The sequence below is a fragment of the Falco punctatus genome (genome assembly GCF_963210335.1).
Source record: "Falco punctatus genome assembly, chromosome: 14".
Classification (NCBI taxonomy): domain Eukaryota; kingdom Metazoa; phylum Chordata; class Aves; order Falconiformes; family Falconidae; genus Falco; species Falco punctatus.
The window spans coordinates 6,313,182-6,339,515 of NC_137594.1; the positions used below are offsets into that span (position 1 = coordinate 6,313,182).

The 26,334-nt window shown below is 41.6% G+C and overlaps 1 protein-coding gene across 3 annotated transcripts in view; it reads right to left on the minus strand.

Moving 5' to 3' along the window:
* Positions 1-10,509, minus strand: part of CDYL2 (chromodomain Y like 2) — a 65,916-nt gene extending 55,407 nt beyond the window's left edge. The window contains exon 1 of one of the 3 annotated variants that reach the window (XM_080410735.1): positions 6,345-10,509. In XM_080410735.1, coding sequence (XP_080266861.1) covers positions 6,345-6,362 — 18 coding nt within the window. In that variant the 5' untranslated portion in view covers positions 6,363-10,509. Of the gene's footprint in view, positions 1-4,919; positions 5,024-5,301; positions 6,303-6,344 lie in introns of those variants that run through there. The other 2 variants (XM_080410734.1, XM_080410736.1) reach the window with 2 other exon arrangements.
* Between the last annotated feature and the right edge of the window lie 15,825 nt (positions 10,510-26,334).

Sequence of the window (26,334 nt, forward strand, 5' to 3'; positions counted from 1 at the left end):
AGAATATTGTCTGTGTGGCAAATCACACCTCATTTAGAATAGAGTCCTGAAAACTTTCATCAAGCAACCAGACTTCTAGATTCTACTGACTAAGGGTAATATGCTTACAGGTCAACTGTCCTCAAAATAAGGTGTCTTCTAAATACTGATCTTGATAATAGATCAATGACAATTTATAGATAAATAGTTGATTCTTCAAAACAGCTGTTAGTAAAGCTTTTCCACTAAAAAATCCAAATAAAGAAGATGTTACTTACAGATGACCAGCTGCTTAGCTGGTGGGCACAAGCCCAGTACTACTGAAATCAGCATTACATCCATGCCTTGCCATGCTACAGGAGTAGGTGCTTAATTCTGTTCTATATTCCCCAGATCCTCCTTCCAGTCACTATTTTCTGCTTGTGAAATCAGTTTTGTTCCTTCACCATGGAACTGTTATATCAATAGAGGTTGATTTAAGTTAAGAAATAGGAAACGTTTACTTAGACTTCTTGCAAGTGACCTCTGTCTTAGAAGATACATGTATGAAATACTTTAAAAATAATTTCTGCTTTCCAGTTCAATAAGCAGGTTTAAGTAAGTCTTTTCTAAAAAGTGACTTCATTGAAAGAGATGCAAGATGGAAAGCCACGATGCTCAAAAATGCATTTCCTCACTTTGTAAAACAAAGATTCTCTTAACTGCATCTGCAAACCAAAACTAGCATCCAAAAGTTCAGTCATGTTCTCTCCCATTTGCATGTCTCCACATGTAATAAGGATTCGGCAGGCCAAACAGTGCCATTATTATCTTCAAGTTTTGACTTTGCTGGTACTTGAGTGCAGGTATAAATGGGAGATGTTGCAACTCATCTGGAAATACATTATCTTTCTGGTAGATTACGTGAGCTAAAATAAACTGTAGCTCATTCTTACACAGCTGCATAAACAGACTAAGATTTAATTGAAACCTGTCACTATGGTGAGCAAGCCTCCTATCCATGGGCATTGTATCATTTCAGTGAGAAGATGCCATTTTTTAAAATGTCACTTTTCCACAAAGAGCAACACTTCAATGCAAAAACTGCTGAGTTTTAAAGACTGATTTTATTATTGTGATCCAGAACTACATGCATGTGACAATCCCCTCCAGAGATTTAGCTATAATCTTTAGATCACTTACCTAAGGTGTTGTAATATAATCTGACACAATGTTAAAATAAGACTTTAGATGTCAACATCATCGTTCCTGAATGTCTAATTGTGTTCATTGTATATAAACCCCCAAAATATTAAATTTAAAAAAAGCATCAGTCAGCTTCATGAGCATCTCTGTGATACTGATAACTGATTCATATATTCATCAATAAAGGAGGATTTTATTGCAGTCAATGGGATGCCCTGTGCTAGGAAAAATAAAGTTAGGTACACTGTTCATATTGAATTTTTCTCCCCTCTAAAGCCATCTCATACACTTTAAATGCCAGAGCTTTTGTGAGAGAACTATTTGGGTTCAGATAACTTGAGAACTAAGTTGTGCATGGAAAATACAAAATATTACTTCAAATGGCAGACAACAACTTTAATGTGAATCCACAAACTTGGCATTTAAGAGTAAATACATTACCCTTTATATTTGTTACCAAAATTAATGAGGATTTCCTATCAACACATCCAACAGAGTATTTGAGTATAAAAGAAAATTACTGAAGGCCACTGTGAACACTCCTTTGCCAGTCCATTATTTTCAGTTTGTTATCTCTAAGGAATATGCACCATAGTTCTTTAATATTTAACAGGTTCCCTCTTATGAGAAAAAAAAAAAAAAAGGAATATTCCATGACTCTTTCACCCACTCAGAAAAATTTGAAGTCATAAGCACATGGAAGTCAAGCAAAGCCAAACTAGTATTTTATATAGGCTGAGAATTACACTAAAATATATAAAGTGTTCCTTACTGTTAAAGGGGAAAAAAATTACTTAAAAAAAACCCTTCAAAACTAACACCAACCTTCTATCATATAATGAAAGTAACTCTTTTGATGTAAAGTCTCTTGGTTCTAATACACAAATCTAGAACTGACTACCAGTAAACACAGAATTCCCAGTGGATATTCTTTTGCTTCTAGAATAAATCGGTACCTGTTTCACAGTCCTAAAAGAAAGGAGGTATTTCAGATTATTAGAAGCCATTTCTAAATAGAAAAAGGTACCTAGTTAACCAAACGCTGTGGTTATTTTGTCTGTGATCTTATTTTGCTTCAATATAAAGATAAATTAATTGACTTTAAAAGGTTGAAAAGCCTTTTAAAATAACTTGACTGTCAGTGAAGGAACTGACAGGGTAAATATGCACATCTGTTTCCAAAATTTTATACTTAAGTTTCTTGAATGCCACCAAAACATGAGTAGTTAGTGTAGGTAATACACACTGTACTTTTAAATGTGCTTTATCATGGCTCCTAGATCATGATTTGCTCTAACAAAAATAATTTTGCAGCCAATATTAAACACTCCAAATTGCAGAGGTAATTATTGTCTTATCTACTGAAGTTCAGTAAGAATCCTTGAAGGACTCAGTTATTACTAATGGAGTCAAAGGGGAATCAGGAGCGTAGTATACCTTTGGAATGTCACAATAAGCCCCAAATTATTTATTTACACAAACAGCCCCAAACTATTTCAAGCTAAAATCCTGAAACTTTTTAATGGCCATCCTGCCATCTGCATAATGTTTTACTTGTTCAGGAGGACAAAAAGGAATGACGTATCCAAGTAAGAACAAAGGTGTCAGCTCTGAAAGTATAAAGCACTTCATCTCACGTGCTCACTGGTGTGGGACATCAGAGCTGTAAGAGCTTCCTTCTAAAGGTCCCTTTGATACGGTTGGTTTTCTGGGATGGGAAAGAGCAGGAAAGCAAAGCTGAGCCATGTTCTAAATGAAGCTGCTACCATCTACACACTTGCTACCTACTAGACATACAAACTCTTCAGCTTTCTAGACATTTCTTCTGACCTCTGTCATGGAGAACTTTGCAGCAGAGATGCAAAATGCAGACGATTGATAACCAAAGCCCTGCACATACTCTTTGCACACATGTCCAACATGCAGATGAAAATTTTACACCATGACCGGCCTCATGAGAAGGCCATATTCGAAACACCTCACACAGCAAGCAATGAAGAGCCACCCTTCTTCCCCCTACCTGTTCTGGTGGATACAATTCTTCCATATTTTACAATGATAAGCAAAAGTAGTTTGAATGGATTAAGAAAGAAAGGAAGTGATTCAGAGGCTTTGAACTGCAGCACTAACAATTCACATTCATCCATGCAAATGCCTGCCAAGTGACTGGGCCTAAAACTGGCTGCAAACTGGGTTGTAAGTCTGCTCTCTCACAGAACAGCTACATGCCAGGTTACTACTTGAGGAACATCTCTTGTATGCTGCGCAGTAGTACTCAACGCACAGCCCACATCCAACTGCCAAACATTGTCATCTTATAGTAACACAAAGATCACAAAAAAGCAGAATTTGTAAATGATGAGTAGGAGCTAAACCAGCATGGCTACCATTAGCCCAAGAGGTACTAGTTTTACTTCTTTCTAGAACTAATCCAAACATCTAAAGAAAACCTGGACAACAGCAGACAAAGAACCCCTATGCATCCCAGAAATGACTAATACAAAATCGTATTGCTAACTTTTTTGGGTCAAAGTTGTTCTTCACAGAAGTCCCGCTGGTTACTCCAGAGTCGCAACAGCAATACAGCTGACATGCAGTATCCTTACAGTTGCAAAGTAATATGAATGACAGATATCGCAAAAAGGTCAATGATACCATTCAAATCATCATGTACACAACGTAGGAAGGCGCAACTGCCGTTCACTTCAGTGGAGGTCTGTGTCCCACACAGCAAAATACAGTCCTAACAGCGCAACATCATCCCTTATCTACGACCTTTGTTAAAGACTTTGAAAGACCATGACAAAGTAAAAACTGTCGACGTGCAACCTGCCAGATCCTCCACTTCTTGCATGTAAGACCCTACAGCTGATCATGAAGATCATCAAACCGAGAGTAAGTCCAACCATGTCCAACCAACAGCAGCAGCAGCTCCACACCCAGGCACACCCCGATGGTTGTGCCGTGCCTAATCATCGGCACCCAGTTCCAACTGGAAAGCGATGGTTCTGCCCTAGCCCTCCAACTGCGTGCTCTGGGCAAGCACAAGGCAACCGGCCATTTCACCAGGCAACGCGGAGCCCGAGGAGATGTTCCAGACCAAGAAGCGCAGGATGGCCAGTTGTGTTTGGCATTTTTTTATCCCGGATGGTAGACAGCCACCCTGGTTCCGCTTACCGGGGCTGGCTGGGTCCAGTCCTTCTTACTGTTCATTTCTGCTCCCTCCCACCTCCTGCCCTGGCACGGCAAGAGTGGCTAGACTTGTTCGCAGTTCGGGCATTAGAACTGGGTGCCTGAGGTCAAAATTTGGCTGGGTCTCGCCGCCCGCCTGCCAGCTCCTTTCTCCCTCCCTCCCCCCCGACCTGGAACCCGGGCTGCCGTCGCCCGCCGCATCGCCGCTCTCCCCGCCGCTGCGGCCGGGGCACGGCAGCACGCCGGGCTGCGGGGGGCCGGCGCCCGCCTCACCTCGCACCCCGGGCCGCCGGCCCCGCCGGAGCGCGGCCCCCGCCAAACTTTGCCGTCCGCCATGGTGGCGGGGCGCAGCGCGGCCCCCCCCCTCCCGGCCCGGCCCGGCCCGGCCCGGCCGCCGCCCCCGCCGCCCCCCGGGCGCGAGGTGAAGCAACCTGGCGCCGGCTCCTGCACTTTGCACAGCGGGCGCAGAGCCGCCTCCATCCCTGCGCCTCCCGGCAGCGCTAAGGCGCATTTTTTCGCACTAATCTGCACATTCAGCACGTCCAGAGCGCCTATGACTTTACCTGGACTTTCTCCACTCTCCGGGCTCATCACACTGCGATCGCCTCCCCATCCTACCGCTAACTCTCGCTCTCCTTCACTCCTTCCTCCTTCTCTCTTGCAAGGCCTGCTAAGATCAAGCCCGATGGAAAGTAGAGAGAGAAAGAAAGAGAGAGGCAGAGGGAAGGGAGGGGAGCCGCTCCATCCCTCCCTCCCCCGCCGGCACACACGCCAGCCCTTTTCCCCCCACCCCAGCCCTTCCCTCGGCGATTTCCTCCGCTCTTCGGCAACTAAAAAGGCTCCGCGGAGCGGCTCTCCGGGGCGCCACCGCTGCCCTCCGCGGCGCCCCGGCCGGCACCCCACCGCCGCCCTCCCGCCCCGCGGCGCCCCGCGGCCCCCCGCTACCTCGTAAAGGTCCCCTGAAGCCATGCTGGGTTGCGGGACTGAGCTCCTCCGCGCCGTCTCCCTCTCTCCACCTCTCCCGCTCCCCCACTCGCTCTCTCTGTTGAGTAAACTGTGTTTTGCAGAATGACAGGCTTTGGGGCTGGCTGTGCGCAGAATCAGAGGCGAGGAGAGGCAGAGAGGCAGGCGGCGGGGCTGGCGTAACCAGCAGCAGCTCGGGCGCACAGCGCCGAGAGCCGCGTCTCCCCCGCGGCGGCGGGGCCGGCGCCCCCCCGCCCTCCCGCCTCCACCCTCCCCGCCCCGGGGGGCAGACGGGCACCGGGACGGGTCCCCTCACGCCCTCCGGCAGGGAAAGTCCCGGGGCCGTTCGGAGGGCGGCCTCCTCGCCCCCCCCTCCTTCCCCGCTCCAAGCCGGGAGCGCTTCAAACTCTTTCCGCGGCCAAAATAAATAAATAAAGAGATAATAATAATAATAAAAATAAAATATATTAAAAAAAAGGGGGGGGGGGGGGGGAAGGAGCGGCCGCGCGGCGGGGAGGGCCGCGCCGCCCGCCCAAGGTCACCGCGGGGAGAGGCGGGCGCGGGGCTGGCTCCCCGCCGCCGGCCTTGGGCGGCCCAGCCGGCCACCTTCCCGCCCCCCCGGCGCCGCATGGCCGCCCCACCCACCCCATGGCCATCGCCGAGGAAGTGGAGGTGGCGGGAAGCCTGCCGCCAGCCCCCCGAGGAGGCGCAGCCCGGGGCAGGTGGTGGGTTTCGGGGCCACCTCTGGCCCCCGCCAGTGCCCACCCTCCGCCTGGCGAGGGAAGGTCTCTCCCGCTCCCTTTGCAGCCATTTTGCAAATTAGCCAGCCCTCTCCAGGAAATGGAAGCCACCGGCCTCCCGCCACCTGGTCTTCATGGGGAGGCAGCGGGCGGGCGGCGTGTTGAAGTGGCTGTGGGATGCGGGGCGGTGCGGAGCCGTCAGCCATTACCCCGTTAGAGCCTTCTCTGAGGAGAAGGGCCGCCCCATGGCCGCTGGCATCCTCACGGCCCAGCACGGCGGCTTACCTGAGCGAGCGGCACCATGTGAAGATGGCACCAAGTAAGCTGGGCAGCGTCTAGACCTCCCACCTGCCTTTAGCCACCATTACTGTCGAACGGCTCCTGCCCAGGAGGTCCCAGGTTGAGAAGGTTTTCTCCCACCAGCTTGGCCATGAGTGAAAACAAACCAGCTCATCGTGACAGGAAGCCCCTCTCCCCGCCGGCCATGATGGAGTCTTGAGGCAAAGGGCCCTCAGCGTGCCGCCACAGCCACCATGAAGCAAAGGGCTGTGCTCTCTGGAGGCTGCTGGAATATCAAGTCGTGTTTGTGAAGGATTTGCTTCTCCCGGTGAAACATTGAGCATTCTCTTGATACTCTCTTTCTTGATACGAAATGCGCCGTTAGGGTTTGCTCTGAGCAGCCCTTCCCACCTTGGCTTCGCAGCCAGCCTGCCATAGACACCGTGTTCTCCCCTCATGGCTGGCAAGTGGTCGTCATTCCCCTGGAGTCTGGGAGAAACGCTGGGTGCTGCGCGGTCTGGCTTTGCCATGGTGGTGGCTTTCGTTTGTCTTCATCATGTTGGCATTTTTCATCTCTTGATTTCCGTCCTTTGTGTAACACCACGCTCCGTGTTAACATGGGACTTGGCGCTGCCCAGACTGTTACCTGAGGGGCAAGTTGGAGCCGGTTATTGAGTGTGATACAGTGAGTCTTGGCATGGTTAATGAATATCGCTGGTATCAAGCGCTGAATTATTTCTGAAATTTCATTTAGGGCAAAAATCCTGGTGCGGGCCGAGCGGAGTGAGGCCGAAGAGTCTTCTGACTCAGAGGTTTCCTGTTTGAAATATCGATATTGGGTATTTTGAACACTGTCCCTTTTTATCATGAAAGTAGGAAATAACACATGCACATCCAGCTCTTGATTGACCCCATCTCCTGAACTATAAATATTACCTCTAGTGATTATGAGCTTGCCAGCTAACCAGCTTAGTATTGACTTACAGTTCAATAAAAACTATCCTATGGTAGTTTGGAGCCCAAAGATGTTTATGGTTCGTGTGGGCTGCTGGGTGGTGTGATAATGTTGAATTCCTAAGGACAAGCCGTTCTGCTTACATAAAATGTAACTGTTGTTTTTTATTTTTTTATCTTAACTGAAGTAACTGGAGGGTTGTTCTCTGCTTTTCAATTTGCCAGCGATATTTGGATTGTTGGGATTTGATATTTGAAGAGTAAAATGTTGAAAGGATTAAGAAATACTGTAAACTACCCAAGCCTTTAGCAATTTTAGTAATTAGTGCAGCAAAAATTTCTTAATTCCCAAGAAATAATGTTACTTAATAATCACACCCCATGGTTTCTTCTTCATAAATCAATTATTTTGTCTTATTGTAAAGTGACTTTTATTGTTTACAGTAGCAAATCAGCTCTTTGGAGTGCTCATTGAGCAGAATATGCCATCGATAAGTAGACATTTTAATACATTTATCTTCAAAGTTCGCTTTATTACACCTACTAATTTGCTGCTTTCCACAACAGTGAAAAAAAGACAGTGAAAACCAGTGAGTCATTTTTCAGATGCATTCTAAAACACTCCTCCTCTGAAACCCTTGGCTTTCTTCATAGTATCAACTCTTCCCAAAGGTGCCTTGAATGAATTAGAAAACATCCCTTCCCAAGCTGTAGAAGAATATATGTCCTTTCTTTTGAGACAGGTCTGATAATCCGACTTCTTTCTGGGCTTTGCTGTTACCCTGCTCTCAGGCAGCTTAAATTAGAACAACCCACCCTCCACCATATTGGAAGACATCTCCATGACCTGATCTATATTTTAGGAATTTTCATTTGCATTGTAAAGTGTTTAAAGCATGTTAACATTGTCAATATTGTTGCTGTAAGATTCACAACCCAAACAAATATTAGTTTGGAGGTTTTGAAAGGGTGAATGCTTTAGTGAATACTTTGAAGAGGGGAAACATCTTTTTCCTGATTACTCATTCCTTGTTTTAGAGTACACAGTCTCTTGGGATGCAGTGGTGTGTGAGTCAATAGTGAGGAGCAGAAAGAGGACTTTTGTGATTGTCAAACCGAGGAAAAGTTGATTGTGGTTTCTGTGTGTTTCACTGTCATTTAGCAGAAAACAAGGGTTTATGTTTTAAAAAATCGAAGTGACCTTCATTTGCCCAGCAGGTCTCTGTTGTAACTCACAAATTCATGTGATATACCTTTCAATCTTTTGGAAAAAATAGAAATATTTAAACTTACTACCATTTTTTTTTTAAGTTTCCGATAACAGATTTTCTGGAAATACATATTTTTCCAATTGCAATTGCCTTGAAATGGAAATATCTTCACTTTGAAATGAAATTGCTGCAAAATCCAGTTTTTGTACAAATTACAAACTCTAAACTGAATGTTTTTGCTAAATATGTGATTATTCATTACTCTTATTGTTTTGCCGCCTTCTCCTAGTTCCCATCCCAAGAGAGCAATGCAAGCAAGGGAGGCATTCCAAGTGTGATACGTCACATTTGAACACTTCTTTTGGTCTGGTGGATGCTCTGGTTTCCACTACTTTAATTACAGGAATTATCTCTCAGACTGAAGAAACTTAAAATTGAAACGATTATATTTCTGAGAGCTAAAATACTGTTGTCATAGCTGTACCATTGATTTGTTATTGATTGTTTAGTCAGTCTGTCCAGTGCTATGCAACTACTGTAGATACTGTACAGTCAATAATACAGTTCCCCCAAGGAGTGTACAGTTGAGTAGTGCATTTTGGCAGCAAGCTCTATGAAAAGTCACTGTAAAAGACTGCATTGTCTCTTGAAGAGGAAGCTAAATGACGGGTGAGAGTAAATTGGTAGATGGAGAAATTGAGAGAATTCCTTTACTAAGGTATGAAAATTAAATGCGAAAAGGGTGAAAATGAGGCATGAGTAAGAGGAAGGAGAGAAGGACAAGGAACTAAAGGTGAATGCAAGGGGAAAGCTGTGCAAAGCCTTGGCTGTGTGAAATGAGTGGCAAAAGAGAGTATTTTAGCAGCAGCAGCAACTGGAAGTGAAAGCAGGGAACAAAATAACAAGATGTCTATCCCTTACCAAAGAAGGGAGGATGACCAGAAGGTGGAAAAAGTCAGTGACGGTAAAAATGAAAGAAAGTGGTTTAGTGTGTTCATAAAGAGAGAGTTGACAGGAAATGGTGCGGAGCTGCAGCAGGAAGAGGAGAGTCACTAATGACGCCACTGTTCTGGCTGGGTGATAGGCAGGATAATGGATTTCCTAGGGCTTGGTGCTGTGATGACTGTATACTCACCTGTTAGGTCTCAGAGAGCACTGAAATACCCCAGGAAACTTGCCAGAGAAATTATCCAAGATGTAAGTCAACTAGGAGTTGCAAAACAAGATGAGGATGTCCTTAGCATACATATAGTATCTAAAAATTAGAGAATAAATGAACATGAAAGGAAAATAGGAAGGTGCCATTTTTTTAAAATAATTAATTTACATTGTTTTGTGGCAAGAAGAAGTAGACTTGGGAAAAGCCCAATATGCTTTACTCTGTGCCACGCTGTCTTTGAAAGCAAACAAGTAGTTGTGATTGCTTGATTCTGATGCTAAATTAATGTCTTCCTCCAAACCCTTCTTTGGATCTTAAAACATGCAATTACTTATCATCAAGAGGAAGCTTTTGAAATAGAAACTGAAATACCACAGAATAATGAAACAATAATTGTAAAAAACAAAGAAATGTTTGTTTGTTGGTGTCCAGCGTATGCCATGGAACAGAACTTTTCTAGGGTTGAAAGTGGCAGCTGTTCTGAAAATCATCTGTACTTCTTACAACTTTATGATTCTGTTCTGTTCTATTAAGTATGGCAAATATAGTTTTGCCTTTTTTCGGGAAGGGGGAAAATGAAACTTTGACCAAGGATGCATGTAGAAATGGATGACAACTAAGATATATGGAGGAAGACATCAGTATGTTAATACTTCATATGGGAATCCATATGATGTAGTTGTATATACTTGTCATTATTCATCTAGACTTAGAAAATAAGGAAGTCCCATTGCTTAGCACATATTCGCTGGTCAGTTACTTTCCATGGGAAATATTTCATATTAAGTGTAATGTGTGGTGTGATTTTGTGAGTTGATTCATGTGATCTATTGTTTTTAACAGGTCTCCATGCAAGTAGGAAGATCAACTTACTGCAGTCATTTTAACAGACTGAGATCACATGAGAAAGAGAGATGGAGGAAAATCTGCCTTAAAAATTAAAGCACAGAATGGTGTGTCACAGAAGGAAACAGAGATTGTGTACACCACCACAAGCAGAAAAGGCCAGTACAGAAGTTAACCTGCAAGAGGAGACTTCACTGTCAAAAAAATGTTTCCCTAAAATTGTACAAGCAGTGTTCCCAAAGAGCAGTCACTGAAGAAAACCTGCTAGTGACTAAGACTTTGCATCAGACAGAAGTGGCTCAGAATTGGTTTCTGGTGTGAGTCAGCAAAGGTATGTTTTCTGTGGATTATTACCACAGCCACATAGCAGCCATTATAGAAAATGCTTTACCAGGACACATACTTGTTCTGGAACATAAATGATATATGTAGGGCCTCACTCAAAAAACATGGCAATGATTGGAAGTATTCTTTTAACTTCTGTGAATTTAGATGCCTTCCACACCTGTTCGTCTCTCCTTTTTCTGGTTCCTTTTGCCTCTTGCTATACAGTTGTATCATTCACCATCTTATTTTATGAAACTAGAACTGTGTCTGGCAACAGGGATTGAAGCTAATCTTCGTTATGTCTTTTCTTATGTTGAAAATTAAGATAGCTTTGTCTTTGACTGAGCACATTTATTCTTTTGACAGTACCTCCCAATGACACCAAAAATAACATCTTTCCATATTCTGCTCCCTCTTGTTTGCAAATGCCATTTTTCCACCTGACATGTTGTCATAGATAATAGGAAGGTGCCAAAACATTCCTGCTGAAAGATTTGCGAACTTTCTGACTAAGGCAAAAAAAAAATAATACGGGAAAACGTAGATCATGTAGAAGTCAATTTCATATGGGAACTCTTGTGTATACAGAGCTTTCAAAATTGATGGCTCAACAGCTGAATTTTCAACAGATTTAGGAAATCATGATGTACATCAGGCAGGAGCAAATTGCACACATTATTGTCTTATATTCCTGTATATCTTGAACATCGGGTAAGAGTCCAGTATTAAGAGACTGGTTTGTGGCCTTATTTTTATGTGGGTAGAAATAGAAGTGTGAAGTGGATAGCTCAAGTGGTTTCTTCTGTTAAGCAGCAAATGACGGTGTGTGAACACCTAAGAACGATACAAGTTGTAATACAACATGGGATTTGAAACTTGCCAACTTGAAAGTGCCAATTAAAGGAAGTCAGGATACATTTTATTAGTACTATCTGGACAAGATGTATTAAAGTCATTATGAAGAATCCATAAATAGCAAGACGATAGAAAACACTGTTAGATTTAGCTGACTGAAAGATTACCTTAAGGGAAGACATCTGATTAATTCAGTACAGTTTACGCATAAGAGTGTATGTAATATTCAGAGTGATCACAGTATACTGCAGCACATTAGTAAGCTAATGGATTTTTTTCCCTGAAACTGTGCTCTGTAAAAATGCACCGAACTAGCAATATCTACAAGTACACAAATATGCAGGGTCTTAACACCTAGGTGTATAACTTTGTATGTTAATGTTTTGTGGCTTTTAATGAAGGACTCAGCTTGTATATCTCTATTTGCTGCTCACAAACCACTTCTGTAAAGCTAGGCTGCTCGCGAGGGTTGCATGATGAAATGGAACACCACTGCATGATTATAACAATGACTGCGAAACTACACAAGGACACATAATGTTTCAGAAAATGAAAAGAATTATTCCTTACTAGTAAGAGATGATATGGAGCCTGATCCATCTGTGGAAGGGATTACACAGTGTCAGTACTTGTGAGGATGGGGAGCCTGAAGCCGGAAAGTGCCTCCAAGTCTATTTTTCTGGGCTTACAAGCTAAAACCCTGGAATACACTGAAAGTGTTTTAAAAACATACAATTATTAGAAAAGCTCAGAAGGGTGGTGTCTGGAGAAGACCTCTGCAGATCATCTAGTCCAACCCTGCAGCTCAAAGCATTGCCATCTAGAGCGCATTTGCTCCTGGCCATCTCCAGTTGGGTTTTGAATATCTCCAAAGATGGAGATTCCACAACCTCTCCAACCTGTTCCAGTGGTCAACCACCCTTACAGCAAAAACCCTTTTGTTTATGTTTAAATGGATATTTAAATTAATTTCATAAAGCTAAATTTGATCAGTTTATTTTTTATGAGATTTTCAAAATACTTTCTAGAAATTTATTAGTATCTTGAACATGGTGATCTGAAAACTGAACTATATCACGACTTGATGATTCTAAAGGTCATGACAAATTGCAGAGTTAGGTATGAAATCCATACTGCAACTCTCAGGCCCTTGCTCCAGCGATTAATTGGATTACCTGTGGCATTTTTTCTGATTACCTTCTTTAAGGAGAGACTTCCTTTTGCAGTTACAAGATTCTTGGTCCCTGGCAAATTATGTTAGATTTCACTCAAAAAAATGCATGTATATTGTGTTTCAGTATCATAACACAGCTCAAAATATTATTATGAACTAGTAAAGGATTAGCTACTTTTTGCCCAGAAGTTTAAAACAAAGAGCTTTTAGATCTTGACATAATGGGAAAAGCCAGTTTTAGTTCAGGGAGAAGTAGCATGAATTTTTTCTGGTGGGCATTCAGAAATTCCTTCTGTGCTGAGTTAGCTAGAGTTACTAATGGCACCCCTTTTTAAAGATGTATGTGTTTACAAGGGTTTTCTTTAGGAGCACGGGAGCTAAATTTTAAAAGGATATTTATTTATTTTGCTAAGATGTTTTATGTTTTGAAATAATATGTGTCATATAGTGCCTTATCATACAGTCTGCATTTTAAAAATATGTAAGTGTATCATGCATGTTAATTACTTGTTATTATAGATGCCTTTAAATACAAGCTAGTGGAGCTCTCCATTTACATACAAGGGCTGTTGCTGGCTTTGGTAATGTCTCTAAGAAAAAGAATTATACCCACTGTGAATGAATATACAACAGGCTCTCCATTATAGTACATACTTAACTATGCTAATCCTTAGGACTACTTTTTAGGGTAAGGGCTATAAACTAGGCCTTGTGGGACCTAGTATTTGCATTGCATTTATTTCCAGGAAAAGTGTGCTTCAAAAGCATACTTACACATTTTTTGACAAAGAACTTGCAAAACGGTAATAACTTGGTTTTAGACATCATTCTAATTTTTATACTCTCATTTTTATTTTTAGAAATTAACCATTCTCAACTTCAGAATTGTCAGGAATGTAACTCTATTTAGTTTTTGCACCAGAATGACTTAAAAAATTTGAATCCCTTTGCAATACTGATTTACCAATAATGAACCATTAAACTTTTCTTTAGTGTCTCTAACAGAGTGTATCAGATGACATATAGCGTAGAGATGAGATGGCAGCCAGCCCACCTGTGGTAGGCATGGACTGGTCCACAGCCTCCACAATAGGGCTTTCTTAAACCGAAATGAACTGACTTAGAGTGTAAGTTAAAAGAACCAAATGAAAAAGCCTAGTTTTAATTTGAAAGACTAATTCATTTATCAGTGTGAATCGAAATAAATTCTTGAAAAATCGGGGATTGTAAAACCTGCATAGAGATGAGAATCAGGTCTGTACCTTTTCACTCAAATCCAGATTTCCTCACAGTCTGGTTGGAGCAAAGCAAGTTGGAGCATATTAAAAGCCACAATCTGAAAGCTGGACTTTCAGTGGATTTAAAGTAATGACTTCAGTATAGCAACAGCAATTCACCTTGCCTGAAATTCTGGCCTGGAGTCTTTAACTGGAGGTAGAGCACGTATCGGTAGGAACCGAAGCACTTACTCCCATCTTACCTCTCACCACTTAGTCTTACTCTGGGTTATTTTAGTTCTGTAATAGTGCATTAATTTTACTTCTTCATCTGCTCTCTTGGCAACATGTTACTTCTGGTTCAGAGTTTCCTGAAAGCAGAAATTGTGTCTTTGTTTCAGCTTGGCATTCTGGTCAGTTGTAGCTGTGATTCTCATTGACTTGTGTCACTCTGTGTTCCCCTCTATTGCTAAACAGTGGGACTAAACCACATAAACCTATCTAAGCTTACTGTATGGAAATAAGAGCTGAATTTTGTTTACTTGTAAGCTCATCCAACATACTGTTTATAAGTATATGATACAGATAATTTTTCATACAAGGCATAGTGCAGAATATTGGTATTGATATCATTGGATAATAATCTTGGTTTGTTTTTTGTTATCTTGGACAGCCTCTGAGTTACACTTTTTTTGTGCACAAACCAGTCCATTCTCATTCTAATTCTGGCTAATGAAACATATAATTATCTGTTCTAGTTTTAATAACACAGTTTCGGAGCATGTGTCAGCTAAGTATCCCTGTGAAAATGGCTGCCCAATTCCCTATCACTGTTTTTGTTTTGTTTTCCTCTATAATGCAGAAATCTTTGTCAGGTGGTCTCCACCCTATTAGTCCCTTGAACTGAATTTTAGTTCTGTTCTGGCAGTAAGGGCAGATGTCTTAGGTGAGCACCTGGCCTCAGTGAGGTTAATGCAAATTTTAAATTGACTTAGAGACTGGGACCTTGCACCTGATGTCACTATGCTACGTAGGGATCATTTTCAACCCTTTCAGCCTTGTTGATGGAAAGCAGTACAGTTTGTCTACATGCTAAGGGATACGATGTGATAGCTGTTGAGCCATTAAGATGGCTGGGGGACTGAGAACCTCAGGGAAGAAGGGGCTGAGGGACAAAGGTTTGTTTAGTCCAGGGAAGAGAAGCATAAGGTGGGTCTAAAAGTGGAACTATGAGGTGGTAATAGGGAGAATGTGCCCAATTTTCTAGGTGGTGCACAGCAAAAGGATGAGGGGCAATGGTCATAGGCTGCAAGAAGGGTGACTTTGACTGGACAGAAAGAAAAAACCAAACATAATGAGAGAGGTTAAGTGCTGGAGCAGATGCCCAGAGAGGCTGTGGAATCTCCAGGACTGGAGATTTTCAAGAATCACCTGGATAAGGCCCTGGGCTGCCTTATCTAACTTTGAAATTAGCCCTTCTTTGAGAAGGAGGTTGGACTGAATGACCTCCCGAGGTCCTTTCAATGCTCAGCTATTCTGTGACTGTAGGAAACCAGAGGGAAAGATGTAAGGTTTTTCTGCTTGATCTGTAACTGCAGTTCTAAGGATTTTACTCCTTGAAATTGCAACTGTTAACATCATGTCAGTACATAGTTATACAAAATAAAAGTGTTCAAATTACCTTGTGTGGGTGGAGGTAATCTGTGCAGCCTTGAACTGCAAATAGTAATTAAAAAGGGTGGTAGCAGAATGTATCCTGTGCTAGAACTTCTGCTATCTGCATTGCTGTATGTTCTTTCTTCACTGGGCTGTGTACAAATACCAGGGCACCTTCAGCTGAAGGAAGGCAGGAGGCAAGTAAACTTATGAGACAATCATGGACTGCCTGTGGTTGTTACGATCCTGGTGTACTCCTGAAATGTGATTTTCAGCTAGCAAAACACACCTGCAGTTGGGTATTTTTCATTTCTAAGAGGACAAAGTCTGGTTTCCACATCTTTGTGTTCATTCATACGCCGTTGTATTTAGGTTTCAGGCTATTTCAAAGTCTGACTCTTGAATTTTTCCAAAATGTCAGCAATACAAGTCCATTACAGGGCAATGTAACCCAAGGACATGATTGTTTGATGGCTACTTGATGATTCTTGTGTGTACCTGCCAACATTTTATATTCGGAAAGTGGTAGAGTTGGCTAATGTGCCTGGTCACTCTTTCTGCCTTAGCAATCTTGGCGCTGTTTGGTTAGCACCAGCTGCAATCTGACCAAGAGTTTCTTGGAGGGTTCAGTACTTGGTAGGCCTCTTACAAGGGGTAGTTTCCTTGGTTCCTCAAAGCAGCAGAGACAGTGCTTGAACTGAGAGCTGTACTTACTGTCCCACACAACCTGCACCATACTGTGTGCCACCTTCCCATGCATCTGCACAAGCGTTGAGTCGTGGTCAGATGCTGAGCGCCAGCACTGATTGAGCCATACCTATGGCAAAAATGCTGCTTTGCTTGCTTCTGGGTCAGAGCCATAGCTGTGCACAGTGGCTAGCAGCAGTGGCCAAAACACAGTTGTCTCTTCGTGCACATGCCATCTGCCCCAAAACACCTCTTTCCTGTCCTCAAGTATCACCCGCGTGCCGCCCTGTCTGTAAACGCTGCACTGACCCGCCCGTGATGTCTCACTGCGGCCAGCAGCGCACGTGGGTGTGGTGCTGGTTGCTCTGATGTACTTCTTGGAGGTGACGGACAAGCTGTGCTGTGGACTCTGCTGTGTAAATCATGTGATTGCTTCCGTGGCTCTGCTGTCACGTGGTGACAGTGGCAGAGACAGAGCTGCCCTTGCCTCCTTCTGATGCAGCCGGTTGTGCTCAGAAGCTGCCTCCTCGCTGACTATCCATGCAATCAATTGAAAGACTGAAAAAGCAGTTAACGCGGAGGAAGGCTCATAAAAAACAGTAGTCTGCTCCCAACTAGAAAAGGAAAATATGCCTGTGAAATATGTTTGAAGTCTTGAGTTTCAGATCTAGATGAACTGTTACCCATGTCACAAAACCAGCCGCATTTTCTGGCAGTCTCAAAAGACTAATACTGTTGGATATAAAACCAGAACTTCTCTGTCTGCTTAAGTGGTGGTCTGCTTAGCCCAAAAGTTATGTGTATCAGCTGTCTACTCTTGAGAAATCCATGATTATGCCTCAGTATCGTCATTAACTGTAACCTTCTTGGACAGTAAAATTCCTAACAGGGCAAATCTTGCCCCTACTTTCACAGGATTAATAGAACAGAAGTAACTCAGCTCATGAGCTGACCTTACACAGCCCTGAGAACATGCTACTGATTTTAACTGTGTTGGAAGGTGGCACCCTTAAAAGCAGTATCTCCACTTGACAGTTAGAAAACGTACTTTACAAAAACGTAGCAAGGAAGATTAATTTCAAATGTAGTAGATACATTCAGCTATCTCCTTTCAGATCAAAGAATAGTCTTTTCTCTCAATAGTATCTCACGAGTAAAGGCCGGCATGAAGGAAATTTCATATATGTACAGATGTCATAGTTTAACCCCAGCTGGCAACTAAGCACCACACAGCCGCTCGCTTAATCCCTGCCCTGCAGTGGGATGGGGAGAGAATCGGAAGGGTGAAAGTAAGAAAACTCATGGGTTGAGACAAGGACAGTTTAATGGGACAGAGAAGGAAGATAATAATGGTAATAATAATAATGATGATTGTTGATGATGATAAAAGCAATGTGATTGCTCGGCACTCACCAACCAATGCCCAGCCAGTTCCCAAGTAGCAACCCCCAGCCAGTTTTCCCCCAGTTTTGATACTGAGCATGATGAGCATGATATGGTATGGAGTATCTTTTTGCAGAGTTCGGGTCAGTCCTGGCTGTGTCCCCTCACAGCTTCTTGTGCCCCTCCAGCCTCCTCGCTGGCAGGGCATGAGGCGCTGAGAAGTCCTTGTCTTAGTATAAACAAAACTTAGCAATAACTGAAAGCATCAGTGTGTAATCAACATTATTCTCAACCTAATCCAAAAGACAGCACTGTACATGCTAGCAGGTCTATCCCAGCAGATACCAGGACAGCAGAGAAAATGTGAAGTTACAAAAAGAAACTGCATTTTTTGTCAGAGGACAGAGACTACAGATCTGAGTAGTCATTGTTGGGGCTTACAGCAAAACTGAGCAATTAACAAATACAACTTCTAACTCAGGAGGAGGTCTCAATCAAATGAATAATCAGCTACATTAACTACTGCTCCTTTGGCCTGTGATTGGTCTTGAAAGCTGTGCAAGACCTGGTGGCCTTAAAGGCTCTTGTTACATACTCTCAGCTCTGTTTTCAGTAGACATTACTCTTTTTCTATTGTGTTTTTTTTTTTTTTTTTTTCTTTTTTTAAGAGGTAATTCATTGCTGTGGATTTCAGAACTAGCCAAGGAGGGAAGAAAAGTGAGTGTATGTTGAAGAGATGTACCAACTTTATCCTTCACCTAGGTTAATCTTTGGAATGTAGTATTTAAGCAACAAGTCTCTGCCTAGGAAAAATGTATTGCTGTTCTACTGTGGTGTCTTCAAAATGTATTTTGTAAAGTTAGGCTGAACCACAGCAATGACACATTGTACTTGATAAAAATAGATATAAAGGATTAATTTTCTAGTTTATGTGTCTTTCTTTGTGTGTGTCCACGATAGATGACATGACAAGAGTCCCAAGTGCACTCTGAATACTAAATCATTCATAAATGCTGTTGGCGAGTATTCACCTTTCAGGTTGGCAAATGCACTGATTCCCTTGATCTCATGGTCTTTCTCCAGTGCTTCTCAGCAATGGACTTAGATGAGAAATGGCGGAACAGCACTGAGGCTTCTCAGCATGCTCAAGGGCATCAGACATCTTCACTATGTGAGAAAGAGATATGGTGCCTTTCTGATCTATCATCCTGAAATTCCTTTAAAGAGAGATGTGGAATTCAAGTAGAATTTATAAGGAAAGCGAATGGTTAGAATACAAAAAAACCCCAACAACCACAAGCCAAACCCTGAGAAATAAAAGATAGCAAAGACATAGAATTAAGATTCCTTCTCTCAGATCAACGCTGGCTTGTTCATCCAGTGCTTTGTGTTACTAACTTTCAGACATTTGCTGTTTTGCAGATTCCAGGCTCTACCAAATAAGCAGCTTTTTCTAATACTCAAGCTAATTTTCTTTGTGTGGTTTTTTTACATCAAAATCAACACTGACTTACCAAATGTGATTACATAGTCTCTGGTTTTTTTCTTTCTCATCACTGATACTGTATTTTTCCCACTTCTTTTCCAGAAGTATTGTTATTGTATCCATCATGAAGTCCATGGGTGATATGATTACACTGATCTTTGCATAATATATTTTTGTGTGGACATAGGTCTCGTTAATTTTGTTGTATAGGCTGTCACTAAACTTTTAAAACCTACACCCCCATTGGACTTGGTTAAAAGCCTTTTGAGAGCTTCTGGAAAATTCAGGCTGATTTCAGTGACTTTTTATCGGATGTTTAAGAACCTTTCTTGATGTTTTCTGGTTTTATTCTTAGATCAAATACTTCAAGAATTATAAATTCCAAAAATACCTGAATAACAAAAAAATCTAAGCTTGCATCAGTGTTGTCCCCCTGTTCCGTGGTGCTGGTGAGCTCCAAAAACAGGCACATCTGCAGGACTTTTGCTTTGTCCTTTTCTTAACTGAGATTATTGATGAATGCTCGATGGGATTAGGGTTAGGAAGCATGATGTGGCAGCTCTAGGTTAGTCATGGGTCCCTGGTAGGTCTCAGGAGTTGCCAGTGTGTCCTGTGCCTTTACTTTTGCAGCGATGCAGATCTGGCCCTTTAGGATGCCCATGGACAGTTAATTTTTGCTGTGCTCCTGAAGCTCATTAGGGGAGTGGAGGACCTATTTTAGGGTAAGGAACTAAAAAAGACTTGGCTTGTTCAGCATAGGAGGACAAAACCTGAGAGACAGCATGAATACATGAGGCAATAAACACAAGACACAGAAAAGAGCTATTTAACCTAAAGGGCAGTATTTGCTTATGAAAAAAATGGGTCTAAACTGGCCTTGAATATATTCTGGCTGGCAATCAGAAGAAGTTTTTTTAATTATAAGGGATTCTGGAACAGCCTACAAATGAGGCAGTGGGTTCAGAAAAAACATCAGCTTTTAAGGTGGAGCTCAATGCTTTCATGAAAAGTATTATATAACATGGTGTCTACAGACTGCATCTGATGACTCAGGAGATCCCTTCCAGTCCTATATTCCTAAATTTTCCTGAGCAATTCAAGTGAATGAAGAAAATGTCAAATTTAAACAATTTGTAACTTGGCTCAGCCTGACTACAATTCAACGGGATAAATAAAAGGCACTTTTTTAGCTTAAGGGCATTCTGCCTTCTGCATTTCAAAGGCCTGTGGCAACCATGGTAGCTTGTCAAAACAGTCGTAAGAATCTTTTAAAATACAAGGGTTTAAATATTCTAAATCTGGGACCTTCCAATAACAATAAAATTTAATGTCTTTTTAAAACTTTCTGAATCCTCCCCTGTAACCTAGGGGAGGAGGAAGAGCAAGCTCCATTTTCATCATGAGTAGAGGGAAAAATTGGTATACTCCATCTAAGAGAAAATTATTATGCTAATGTGAATTATCTGTGGCCCAAGACTGGTCTGTAATTACATGTGCAGTACACAAGTGTTGTGGATGCACATAACTGGAGAAGAAGTTGTATGAAATGTTCTTCATCAATTTGTTGGTAAAATGCTTCATATGTTTTACAGAGAATTTTGTTATGTTTACTAGGTCCAGACCATCGGTTCAGTAACTAAATACTCCATTCCCATTACGCAAACTTCCTTTATTAACACTTATAGCTTGTTATTGATTGGGAATGCTGTAGAACTCTATAGTAAGGCTGCAAAAATTGGGAGACGGTAATGCGTATTAAACCATGTTCTTGTTTGCAGGCTTCTCTTTTGGTATTCGGGATTTTCTTGTGCTCTAGGCTCACTAGAAACTCTTGCTTTGGCCTAGATTAATCCGTTCAAGCAGAACACGAATTACTTTATACATGTGGATTAAGAGTCAGTTAATGAGGACAGTTGGTATTGCCTCTTTAGTGTGGCCGAGTTTCTTACAAGCCAAAAGCCTGTCCAAGGCTGCAGTTCTCACCTGCAATCTTAGCAGCAAAACCTGTCTGAGAAATAACTAATCAGTGCATTTTTTTCCTGGCCTAATTGCATTTCTTGTGAATCAGCTAAACCCACTCTGGGACTTCAGCAGCTATTTCTGGGTCCCTGAAGGGAGTGGGGATTGCAGGAAGCTTGCAGCATTGCTCTGCTACTGCTAGCAAATTTATCAGTGTCAATGGTTTCCAGACTCTTTGTCTGAACATTAAAACTAGTAAGTTGCAAGCAGGACATTCTTCATCTAAACTTTTTTCATTGAAACTTTTTCGTCTTTTCTGGAAAGAAAATAGCTTTTCAATTAAATAGCACTTTTGGGATGGAAGAAGAACTTTTGTTGGTACATTTATTTCTTTACTTAAAATCTGAAAACATACAAATGTTCTCAATTCCGATAATCAAAAGCATGTTTTACACAGACCCCCTTCCCAAATTTAATAAAATATTTTCGTCTCTGATTAAAACTTTCCATGGAAGAAAAAATACGGCTTCCCATCTGCCTCTGCTCTATCCTGTTTGGGTTTTCACAGGTGGAGTTTGTCTGGGAGAATTTTGAATCCCTTACAGCTGCAATAAATAGGGTAAAAAGTACTTGTAATATTTGCTGAGTGTCTATCCTTGCTCGTGTTAGCCAATGCTTACAAAGTCACATTTCAAAAAAAGCAATAGAAATTTAATGTTTCTGTTGTTTTGTAGTATAGTACTGGCATTTTCTGTAGTGAAAAGGTTACCTTTTTTGTATGTTATGTTTCTATGTGAAGAATATTCCAATTTTCAGCTAAAATGTGCTGAAAGAATTCTGGCTTGTCTTTTAACATCCATTACTAAATATTCGAATTCTCCAAAGTGCAGGAGGATACTTTATGCTGTTAATGGCCGACTGACCTTTATATTAACACCACTTTGAAGACAGTTTAGTGGCTTACCTCTTTAGCAAAATTAATAAATTCAGGGGTTCCATTAATAAGTATCTTGATTCATAGTTTTGCTTTAAAACATAATTATGTGTTACTCATAATGCTGCTTATACTCCGCTATATTCTGTCTCTCCATTCAAAAGCTGGCCTGTGATGTAGTTGCATTTCCATTCTTTCTTTTATCCTTAAAGCCACATCTTGAGATCAGTGGGGCCACATCGTTGCAACAGAAAAGTATTTGGCACTGCGTTGTCTGAGAGTCTCATCTCTCTGCACATTGTTCTTATTGTAACTGGAAAACATATGTCCCATTATTTCTGTTGTGGAAATATCAAGTAGATGTAGAACGTCAACTACAGTTGTTGGGGGAGAGTGTAATGGCTGGGGAGGCATCTGCAACCTGAAGAACAGCTCTCTACATTGCTTGCTCCAGCTTTCCAAATGGTGGTAAAATTCTGGGACCAAATAAATGGTAGACATTGTTTGTTTCCTGACAAAAAACCTTAACTTTCCTTTCTAAAATTGTGAAATTTATCTCACCTTTTCTGTTTCAGAAGACTGTTGTTTGAGGATATGCTGAATACCTTTCCTTTTTTTCTTTTTCCCCCTTAGCAAGTAAATCTCTCATTGAGCTTTTGGGCAGGCAAGAAGTTAGTTATGTACTTAAATATTGTGGTTATTTCTATGTTAGTAGTACTAGGGTAGAAAATTTTAATTCAGCTGCAGCTTTAACCAAAACAATTTTTGTCAGGCCTTCCTTTCATACAACTAAACTGAAACAGTCATGAGTCAGCAGTGCATCCTGCATGACTCAGCAGTTACCTGACTGGGGGTATTCTAACATAACTGGTGCAATTAAAAAGAAAAGGCGGCAAAAATGAAAGTATATGACTTCATTATTAGGACTCATCTCCTCAGCACAGGTAACATGTCATCCATAATTTGTTATGTCCTCTGCATTCACAAAATACTGAGAGGAATCAGTTATTTGGGTGTTTCCAGCTCCGATCTCACCGTACTGATTCTTTGATTGTGATCTGCCATGTTGTATCTCTAGTGACAGTTCCTGCAGCACTGCTTTCTGCCAAACAGCTCAGCCTGGGTCACACACGCAATTTCTCAAAAGCAAATGTCAGGCGTGTTTGGGAGCATTATTGTTCATTTGTCTGCACAAGATGGGAAGACTTGTGCACCCAAATGGAGTTCATGCCTGTCCGTTTAATCACTTGTGTGTGGAGGTTCCATCACTCCTAGCTTGAAGTGATTTGGCTATGAGATGTGTGTATACTAGAATATATTTGTATGTGTTGTGTATGATCTGGGTATGGCCTAGCTGGAAGTTGGAAATGAATTTCATGACTAGTTTCATGTATTTTAATCATTGGTTCCAACAACAGCATAATTTATTTTAGATGTATCCTAGGATTTTCTGTTTAGAGTTACTTCTCGTTACACAGGCTAAACCAATGATTCTGAGCCATGGTGCCTCTCTTTCCTTTTGTGCTTGCTATGATTATAGCACTTGGCATCCAGTGTCACAAACACTTGCTCTGGAAGCTATAACAATGTCACAAGAAAGGCCAACGGCATTAATCTGTTATGGAACAGAATTTTTGTTTAAGTCCACGCCTTTTCATTTTAAAGGTCACATGATGACATCAAAGATCAATAAATGGTTCATGCGTTATATTTCCGTGGTGAGGAAAGAGCAGATTAAGAACTGCTATCAAAAGCAATTGAACTTTTTCAATGGTAACAGCTTTGCATTTTGACTTGGGGTGTTATTTATGCAATAGCCATATTCCCATGACTCCATCATAAATGAGTTGTGAAATTCAATAGTGTATCCTGGCCAGGTAAATAAATGGGGACGAAATATTATAATGGCTTTCACATTTTGTATCCTATGTATTTTATCTCAGATAAATAGACTCAATAAATGTTACAGTATAGGCACTTGTACCACAAATATTACATTTGATTCCTAATGGGTCATAAAGTGTCTGTTGCAAACCTTCAAAGAAATGTCAGTCTGTTCTATGGAAAATGTATTTCAGTACTAAATTTACTTTGTACTATTTTGCCCTACTGAACTTATTCCTATCTTATGTTTCTAAACTATGTAGATAGTAAAATTTATGGTTTGGGTTTGATCTGCCTCTTGGTTACAGAGATCTTAATCCTGCTGAAGTGAAGTAGTAAAAGCTGGATTCTTTGCATCCTGTCACATTTTAATGTGTTCACTATTATATTAACATAAGAATAATAATATCAAACCCTATTATAAGCTACATTAATTTTATTATTTGAACATATAAAAAAAAGTAATTTACAATATTGCATCAGAGTAAATCTAAATTATGTTACAGAGGTCTGTATTATATAGAATCGATCCTCCATCATGTTTAACACAGTCTGACCTTAAGTGATGTGACTGATGGTATAAACTGAAGTGATGATGCTAAAATAGAGGATGGATGCAGCACCAGCTATAGTCTTGTGGCTTTTGATCACTTGAATGAGAACTCAATTAAAATTTTGTGTTAATATAAGAGAAATCTTTAGCTAAAGTAGGTTTAGATCAATTATCTAGACCATAGACACAATTTAATGCACTAATGCTTAAGTCAACTTTGAAAGTTACAGAAAAGGTGAAAATCTTAACTTTGTAAATTAATATTCCATAACTGATAACTCTGAAATAAGCTTGTTTCATCTAAGACCAGACTTTTATAGATGTGGCTCATGAAAAGAGAAGAGCTATTTATTGTAAGTAGAATATGGCACATATTGTTATAGCCAAATGTAGAGTTGCATCTAGATGATAGTGTTAGCTCCACATTTACTTTAGTATTTAGGATGATGGAGTCCCAGATGATTCCGTTTATGTATAAAGGGAAGTTCTTGTACATTGCAGAGACAAGGCTAATATATATAATTTCTCTTAGTTCTTCCATACAGGCTAGTACAAGAATAACTAGTTAATGGTTGCAAGATGTCAGTAAATCTTGGCTGCAGAATATTAAAATTGTAGAATCTAAGTTAATTAAGATTCATCATCTTTATATTATTAGATATATGTTACTGAGGATTACATGTGCATTATAGCTATGGTCTTTGAATGGTCTCTGATCATCATAAATCTTTGAGCTAAAGAAGGTGGATGGTTAAAATGGCAGTGTAGTGACGCTGCAGCTGAAGTCTTCAGGTACACCCAACCATGTGGTGGGTCTACCGTGGCTGGACAGCAGGTGCCCACCAAGCCACTCTAACACTCCCTTCCTCAGCAGAACAAGGGAGAGAAAATATAACGGAAAGCTCGTGGGTTGAGACAAGGACAGGGACATCACTCACCAATTACCGTCATGGGCAAAACAGACTTGACTTGGGGAAATTAGTTTAATTTATTACCAATCAAATTCGAGTAGGAAAATGAGAAATTAAACCAAATCTTAAAAACGCACCCCCCCACACCCCCTAACACCCCCACACCCCCCGCCTTCTTCCTGACCTTAACTTCATTCCCAATTTCTCTACCTCATCCCTGCCAGTGGTGCAGGGAATTGGGATTGCAGTCAGTTCATGGCATGGTGTCTCTGCTGCTTCTTCCTCCTCATGGGAAGGACTTCTCACACTCTTCCCCTGCTCCAGTGTGGGGTCCCTTCCACAAACTTCAACATAAGTCCTTTTCCACAGGCTACATTTCTTCATGAACTGCTCCACCATGGAGCAGTGAGCTCCGTGGGCTGAGGGCACAGCCTGCCTCACCATGGGCTTCACCAGGGGCTGCAAGAGAATCTTTTCTCCAGCGCCTGGAGCCCCTCCTGCCCCCTCCTGCACTGACTGGGGTGTCTGCAGAGCCATTGCTCTTTGGTTACAGTTGCTGTTGTGCAGCAACTTTCCCCCCTTCCTAAATACGCCGCCCCAGAGGTGCTACCACTGTTGCTGATGGGCTCAGCAGTGGCCAGTGGCGGGTCTGTCTTGGAGCCAGCTGGCATTGGCTCCATCGGACATGGGGGAAGCTTCTGGCAGCTTCTCACAGGAGCCACCCCTGTAGCCCCTCTGCTACTGAAACCTTGCCACGCAAACCCAATACAATCCAGAATGCCAGGAAAGTCCAAGGAAGT